The 8,118-nt window shown below is 40.4% G+C and overlaps 1 protein-coding gene across 3 annotated transcripts in view; it reads right to left on the minus strand.

The window, feature by feature from the left end:
- Window positions 1-449: 449 nt before the first annotated feature.
- The window catches only part of mbt (serine/threonine-protein kinase PAK mbt), a 17,377-nt gene continuing 9,708 nt past the window's right edge, over window positions 450-8,118 (minus strand). For 2 of the 3 annotated variants that reach the window (XM_027375331.2, XM_070115511.1), the window contains exons 2-12: window positions 7,016-7,127; window positions 6,659-6,776; window positions 6,267-6,362; window positions 4,695-5,459; window positions 3,548-4,051; window positions 2,908-3,219; window positions 2,667-2,795; window positions 2,333-2,551; window positions 2,109-2,210; window positions 1,221-1,481; window positions 450-939 (exon numbers count right to left, since the gene is read on the minus strand). In XM_027375331.2, coding sequence (XP_027231132.2) covers window positions 778-939; window positions 1,221-1,481; window positions 2,109-2,210; window positions 2,333-2,551; window positions 2,667-2,795; window positions 2,908-3,219; window positions 3,548-4,051; window positions 4,695-5,459; window positions 6,267-6,362; window positions 6,659-6,776; window positions 7,016-7,107 — 2,760 coding nt within the window. In that variant the 5' untranslated portion in view covers window positions 7,108-7,127 and the 3' untranslated portion in view covers window positions 450-777. The remainder of the gene's footprint in view (window positions 940-1,220; window positions 1,482-2,108; window positions 2,211-2,332; window positions 2,552-2,666; window positions 2,796-2,907; window positions 3,220-3,547; window positions 4,052-4,694; window positions 5,460-6,266; window positions 6,363-6,658; window positions 6,777-7,015; window positions 7,128-8,118) is intronic. The other variant, XM_070115512.1, reaches the window with a different exon arrangement.

Below are 8,118 nucleotides of genomic sequence, written 5' to 3' on the forward strand. Positions count from 1 at the left end.
CTCTTTCAGCCCAGATTATTTCCATTAGCTTGATCAGGTTACTTTTTATCATTGGAACTCATAGCTGCCCAGCATATACACGTGTGTGTGGGCCTGAAAGGGGCTTATATGGCAGATCATACGTACAACTACAAAACTTAACTAGTGGTGGGCAACATTCCTTTGCTTATGAGTATGCCCACCACATCTGTCTACATTCAGCAATTACTAAAAGCCTCTTTGGTGATATGAAATATTCGTATTTATAAAGTAAATATATATCTATACAAAAATACAGCTTGGTTACAAATCCCTTAGGAACAATGTGTAGGGCTGGAATATATAAGTTTTCTGAAGATGCTTTTTACTCCACATGTTATATGTGTACACTGTTAAGCTGCCAATGTGGACACATCTTGCATGCAGCTGCTAGTGCTGAGTCACCATTTCATGTCATATTTCATGAAGTGTAAAAAAAAAAAGGCCTAGCCAACTGCTTGATTCCTAAAATATACGAAGCAGTACTTAACGTGTCTTAATAAAATTTCCTTGAGTATTCTTGCTGTCATCACAAAAATAGAACTTATAAGTTATATCTGCCAGCTGCACCTGTCACATTCCAGATAATCACAGTGCAGTTTCAACATTTTTACGACGTTTGGTAATTACGACGTGGATTTCACATTTTTAAGCATATAAGGCAGTTTTAAGCATCCAGAATTACCAAGTAAGTTCTTGCTAAGGCACATACCTATCAAAACAGTTATTACCATCTTCAAATGCATAAAAATTAAGAGCTCAACAAGGAGAATGTCTGAACGACCTCATCAGTGGCACAAGGAGGGAGGGAGGACCAGCCTGACGAAGGAATGGGTGTTGGAGGAGCTCAAATGCAGTGGCTCTCTGACCAGGATCACGAACCAGCATCTTTTCCAGGAATCCTTGCAACCGTGGTGATATCTAAGGGCAAATAAGATTCTTGTGTCATTATACACTTCATAAAATAACAAAAAAATGTTAATGCAACCCCAGATATTGACATAATGCCTTTTTCAAGATAAAGTAGTTCACTTTGGGATATTTTCAACAAATCGGACTAACAATATAATATGAAGTAAAAATAAAAATCTGAGAGAGAAAATCTTCAAAATGCTATTCAGAAAGAAAATAAAGGTCAAGCCATGACTCAAAATTGTACAAAATCAAACAACAAATGAATCAAGAGCACTGGCTCCACATACCTTATGAGAGTTCTTTAGTTTGGGTGGAGGCATGTCCCGTATACGTCTCATTGCCTGCAAAGGTGGCTCGTTGAAGAATGGAGGCTCGCCATCGACCATCTCAATCACCATGATGCCAAGGGACCAGATGTCTACTTCTGGGCCATAGGGTAGCCGCGATATAACCTCTGGTGCCATCCAATATGGTGTGCCCACTAAAGATTTACGCTTTGGCAGCTCCTGGGACACTTGAGCACAGAAGCCGAAGTCTGAGAGTTTCACCTGCAATCACAAATGTGCTTAATAATCAAGGATATTTAAATAATAGTATACATATGCAATTAAACCTCCTTTCCAAGGAATAATAATTTCATTCTAACTGATCCATATAAGACTAAATGCCTCTTGACACTTTATGACTTGCTTCTCTCTACAAATGCAAAGATTCTAGAGAAAAATGAAGACAAAAGGCAATAAAAATAACTTGGCATTAACACTATAAGATGACAGCCTGGTCCAATTATCATTTAAAACTATCTAATCTTTGAATATGATATTTTAATACCCTCTTTGCTACATTTCCAATCCCCTTGGTATACAGTACAGTACACAGAGAATACATACTGCATGGCTGGCCATTTTCTGCATGTCAGGATGGTGATGCAAGTTTGTAAGACATATATATCCTATATAAGCCCATATCCAATAGGGGAGCACTGTGAGTATACATATTCAAGTAGCAAGTACTCAAGATATCTAAAGTTAGAGTGTAGAATTTCTAAATACTATCAATTGTATTCTGAATCTTTACTTTTTATACTTTTAATCAACTTTAATGCTCTTTATTTCTTATCAAAATTTCTTTTTCCTCAAAATGAACTTCTCAATATCAAATGCTTGGCTACTTACTCTGCCATCACTTGCAAGCAAAATTGAGTCACTTTTTATGTCACGGTGGATGACTCCTTGTGAATGAAGGTAAGCCAATGCTTTCAGGCACTGTCTGCAAACCTGAAAAGGAGAAAGAAGGAAAAAATCAGTAGTTACATACGCATTTCCAACACACTACATACACTGAAAGCACTTATCATTAAAAGTGGTGTGCCAGGAACGGAAAGGCAGCAGAAAATTACCGTTGCAATCTGTTCCTCATCCATTCTCGCATGAGTGACTATGTCTGTAAGTGCTCCCCCTTCAAGGAACTCCATCACCACCCAGAGTTCATCCTCCACTAAGAAGGAATCATACATTTCGACAATGTTTGGGTGGTGGTAGTCCCTCATGATGACCACCTCGTTGAAAAGCAGTTCTCGACGCTGCTGCTTCCGCAGATCCATCTTCTTCACTGCAACCTATGAATAATAATAAGACTGTCAATCATAGGCTGATAATTTTTCTATAATCTACAAACTGTAATGAAGTGATTTCCCAAAAGAGAAATTTATCAAGGTTTCCCTAAACACATACCTGATTGCCAGTTTCTCTTTCACTGGCTATGCAAACAATGCCTGTTGATCCTTCACCAATCTTAATGAAATTATCCAAGTTGTATCTGGGATCTCCTGGGCTTACAACCATCTGAAGAGCTGCTCGGAACTGGAAAAAAAATTAAATCCTTCAATTTCTCTCTCTAATGGATAATATTGGCAGTACAAGAAATGTAATAAAAACATGTATCATAATCCTTTTCAGTGTAAAATCGTCTTACCTGCTCATGTGATAATCTCTGCTGATCATGTGGTTTGTTTGACTGGTGATGCTGAACTGAGTTCCCTTGGCTGGAGAATCCTGGCGGAGACTTCCCAGGTTGCGTGGTTGTGTTGTTGTTGACTTGGGCACTGCCACTTCCTGCACTTCCCCCTTCTTTGCCATCACCGCTGGCTTTGCGATCTCGTAACTTTACCTGTGGCGGAGCTTGCGTGGTTGTTTGAGGGTCAAATCGGTTTCCATTGTGATCTTGTTGTACATTGGGGGATCCCTTGTTGGGGGGAGAAATCTGTTCTGGTGCTGGAGCTGGTGGCTGTGAGTTGGGTCAGAACAAAGCTTTGTTACAAGAAAGAAAACAGTCTCTTATGAAGTATGCAAACCAAGAAGGCCATACACTAAATCATACTTGATGGATGAAACATCTTCTCTGTTAATAAACAAAGGTCCAGCTACGGATTAATAAGCAAAGTAAAATATAGTAGCTACCTCTTGTGAAGCAAATTTTGAATGAAAGAATCAATACCACTGAAGCTAAGTTTAAGTTAATGGATTAATTAGCTTCATCTGCTTTTGAAACTTACAAAGCCTTTGTTAAAGAGAAATAGAGAAAAAAGAAAAGAACAAATGAAATTAAGCATTACCTTAGCATACATCTGGCCATGGGGTGGGACCTGATGCGGCTGCTGCTGCAATTTTTGCACCCCATGTGGTGGAGGTGGTGGGGGTAACTGCTGCTGTTGATGCTGCTCATGTTGCTGCTGTGGTGGATGCTGCTGTTGATGCTGTTGTTGCTGCTGTTGCTGTTGTTGGTGCTGGGACTGTTGCTGTTGCTGCTGAAGATGTAACTGATGAAGGTGGCTCTGAGAGCTGTGGTGAGGAGGAGCACCGTGAGGAGACTGGTGAGGGGGTGGCAGCGGTTGAGGTCCACGGTGGTACGGCCGCTGTGCAGGTGGCGACTGGTGGGGATGCTGGCCTGGGTGGTGGTTGGGCTGGTGTGGGTGCTGGTTGGGGTGTGGGTAGGGGCCTGAGTGGGGGTGGTGGGGAGGGTGTTGGCCAGGGTGAGCATGGGGGGGATAATGGGGTCCATTTGGATGGCCAGGTGGCCCTCCTGCTTCTGGCGGTAGCTGCGCAGGGGGACGTCCACCCTGAAATTTTGACAAAAATATAAACAAATATACCATATGGAAATACTTCCTGGAATAATAAGTATGGTACATCTTCCTAAAAGATCTTTGAGTATGACAATGTTATCACTAATACCAAAGCAATGAAAGCAAAGCACCTAAGCCCAAGTACTATTAAGACAGTTATCTGTCCTATCTCATAGTTATTGTCATATTTAAGAATAATGACATGACAAATATAACTGGCACTGTATTAACAGAAATATTAAGGAGCTGGGTAAGGATTCTCCAATTCATTACATAAGTCAATAAAAAATTTGCTCAAATGTTTTTTCATACAAAATGTGATTCTGGTAAGAAGAAGAAGAAGAAAAGGAAGAAGAAAATCATTTTCTAATTCTGTAAACTTGAGAAAAAGACACAAAATTTGCTGAAACATCCTAATCATTTGAAGCAATGCATAAGATTCTGTTAGTAAGATTCACCAGTACAATATATTTAATCAACAAAATAGTTGAGAAACAAAATAGTATGAATTGCAAAAGTGCTCTCTTGATCTAAACTTTGAAAACACCACAAATTTCCACAAGTCTCGCATGAAAGGTGGCATATCCAAGAGCTACTTTGCAATGCTTTCAACACCAACAAGACCTTTTTCTCTCACCTGAGGATGAGGTGGGTGTCCATTATGAAGACTCTGGTGATGGGGAGGAGGTGGGGTTGGCCCATGCTGGCCACTACTACCAGCCGAGCCAGCTGAAGAGGGGCCGGAGGGAGTTCTGATACCCATGTCGGGGCGTCCCATACCCCACCCTTCCCTGCGCATGTCTGGATGGTGTGGAGCTCTTGGATCACGGGGATCCCATCTCTCCTCTCCATTCACTGGGTGGCCGTGTGGGCCATGGGGCGGCCCATGAGGCGGGCCACCATGAGGGGGACCATGCTGACCTGAGTGGGGAGGACCGTGGCCCTGCTGTGGGCGCAGGTGGGGAGGATAGCCAGGTGAACCCTTGGGAGGCTGCGTAGGGCTTATGGGGTGGTGAGAGAGGTGACCTGGAGGCCCTTGTGGGTGACCCGGGTGACCTGGGTGACCTTGCGGGTGGCCTGGTGGGTGCCCTTGGTAATGCCCTGGGTGGTTTGGATGAGGCATATGCTGGCCCTGAGGGTGCTGGGGATGCCCTGGGTATTGGGCATGTGGGGGCCAGTTGTGGGGTGGTCCATCCAGAACCTCCCCCTCATGTAGAGTTGGGGGGAGATTGTAGCCGCCCCATTGCTCTGGCCGCCGTAGTCTTGGGGGACTGGAAGAGCGGAGGGAGTTGGATCTTGCGACACTTGAGGTCTTGGGGAGGTTCGATGAGCTACTGCTGCTATTATTATTGTTGTTGTTACTGTTGTTGCTGTTGCCTCGATCTCCTCTCATGGTGGTCTGCTTTGAGGACAAAATAAATTAGGTCATTTAGCATTCATATTCTTAAACGCAAATTAAGAAAAGAATTTTGAGGGGAAAAATTGAAAGACTGTACATGCAAGAAAAGAAAGCAGCAATTACGCTATCATTAATTTTGCTGATTAAGTGATCTGAAACTGCTTAATCTAACGTAAAAGGGGTGGCGTATCTATGCATACTTTAGCTAAGAATCTCATCAAATTTGACAATACATGCACTTCAAAAAACTCAATGACATCAAAAATGACAAAATCTTTTAAATTTTCTTGCAGTCACATCGACATTAATAAATGAAATGGAAATCTAGTCTTACTCAAAAGCGCTTGTGTACCATTACTTAAACTTATCATATTTATGTGAATGTACTCACCCTTTTTCTACAATGAAAAAAGTCTAAAGCAAGTAATAACCCAATTACTTTACGGCACATCACTTAGATTAAAATGCAAACAAAGCAAGGAAGGAAAGTCTCGGAATATACACAATAACACTGGAGGCCACGCTGCTCTATTGCCTCCTCAGGGAAAAATGGCATTCAGCGTAATGCATTTTCAAACTCTTCCCTATACTGTACAGTATCAACTGTCTGTATGAATAATAATAATAATAATAAGAAGAAGAAGAGGAAAAATTCATCACTTTCTTTTTTTTGTTTGCCCACATGAACAAATACCAAGCCATTAAAATAACCCAGCTTGTTGAATTTCCAAATCTAAGTTTAAACAACATCAAAGATCCTTGGTTCACATACACACTCCCCACACCCTCCTCTGAATTCCATTAACTTACCTGTGGATTTTTACTTGGATCAGCCAGGTTAAGGGTAGCAAAACCACGGCTTAATCTGCTTGAAGAGTCATGCCCTCTTGAGGTGTCTGGAGGCCCCTGCGAAATGAGAGAAGAAGCAATAAAATGAACCATATTGAATGTATTGTGCTATTGGATCTGTGTCCTGTAAACATAATAGATATATACTTACACTGCAACACTAATGCAAATATAAATTCTGAAAGCCTTGGAGATGAGAAAATGGAAACGGAGAAAAGAAATTTGTTGTATAGAAAGCACAAATCCCCCTAAAAGAAAAAGAAAAAGAAAGAAAGCAAACCCATGAGGAATGTAGATATAATAACAAGACAGTGGAGGAAGAAGTATGAAGAGGAACTAATGTTATTACTCACCTTCATGTCGAGCATATCCATTGGGGTGATCTGTGATGGATCAACCAGCGGCATGGGTCTCCCTTTATCGAGTGCATTTGATACAATTCCCTGCCACTGAGGAGGCAGCCCAACATATCTGTCAAATAATTGTATATTGTTTAATCACACCTCAAGTCTTGGTATCATGTGTAACAAAAAGTGTGAACAAAATCATGGGCATATTATATGTGTTTCATTGTATGTAAATGAAACTTAGCAAAAACTTTAAAGTGCCAATTTAATTTGGGCATTTGTTACACAATGGTTCCCAAAGCATTAAATTAACACACTTAATTTCTGCAGGTTCTACTAAATAAAAGACAGTATGCTACTTACTTTTGTTCATGGTGATCAAAACCTGTGTGGACGCGGTGCTCAAAGTTACTTGGCGCAGATATCTGCACTTTTTTACTCTTTTTCTTGAACATTCTGCCCCGCGTCTCTTCACCTGTCAACAAAACCAAAATAGTTAATTTGCTACCAAGTCATTTAAAATTGTCTAAAAAAATGTTGATATTACAGAATGTGAAAAAAATAACAGTTCAACAACATAACTACAGATGAAATGATAAAAACTATAATTGGCACACGGTCAAAACTTAATCTAACACACAGAACCAGAGGACATACAAATGCATTTGTCCACTTAAAAATAAACTTAACTTATCCACTGATTATCATATACACACATCTCACTGCATAGCAAGGACTTCATGTGAATGGCATTTCCTCAATACCAATGACAGTTTAGTTTTTGGATAAATCTTCTTTCTTGAACACCAGGGGCATACAAGATTATTGACTAAAATCTAAATTCTGTCATGCAAAATCTGACAAACTAGTATGCCACATGTTGTGCAACAAAGGATTCCTGACTCTGCCAACAAGAATGCACTAGCATTACAATTTGACAAATAAAATTATCTCCTGGTTTGTCTATTTTTGCCCGACTAGTCCCAGGATGACTTAAAAGAACAGTATTGGAATGTGTGCAATTTGCCTAATGCCTGTGGCCCTCGTGATTCATTAGCTATATTGCCACACAGCTTTTGGCCTTGAAAGTATGGTTCTTCCTGCTTCACATACATTCACTAAGACTGAAAACACTACAACCTTGGGAAAGAAATTGACCAAAACACTACTTATATCCTTGTGAATTGAAAAAAAATAATAAATAAATAAACAACAAAACATAATATAAATAAATAAAATCCATAACAAATCGACAAAAATATAACAAGCAAAAAAATCCATTCAAACCAAACAATTTGAGTATAACCACAATGCAAGAAAGCCAACATCACATTCCTGGTAGCATGATTATGGCCTCTATCTGGTCACACTGTCTCTCTCTCTCGGTCACTCCTCTGGCTTCATAACAAATCCCTCACTGGCCTATGCAACCTTACACAACACACAATCCTCTTCGTTCATATCGT

The sequence above is a fragment of the Penaeus vannamei genome, chromosome 37 (assembly GCF_042767895.1).
Source record: "Penaeus vannamei isolate JL-2024 chromosome 37, ASM4276789v1, whole genome shotgun sequence".
Taxonomy (NCBI): Eukaryota; Metazoa; Arthropoda; class Malacostraca; order Decapoda; family Penaeidae; genus Penaeus; species Penaeus vannamei.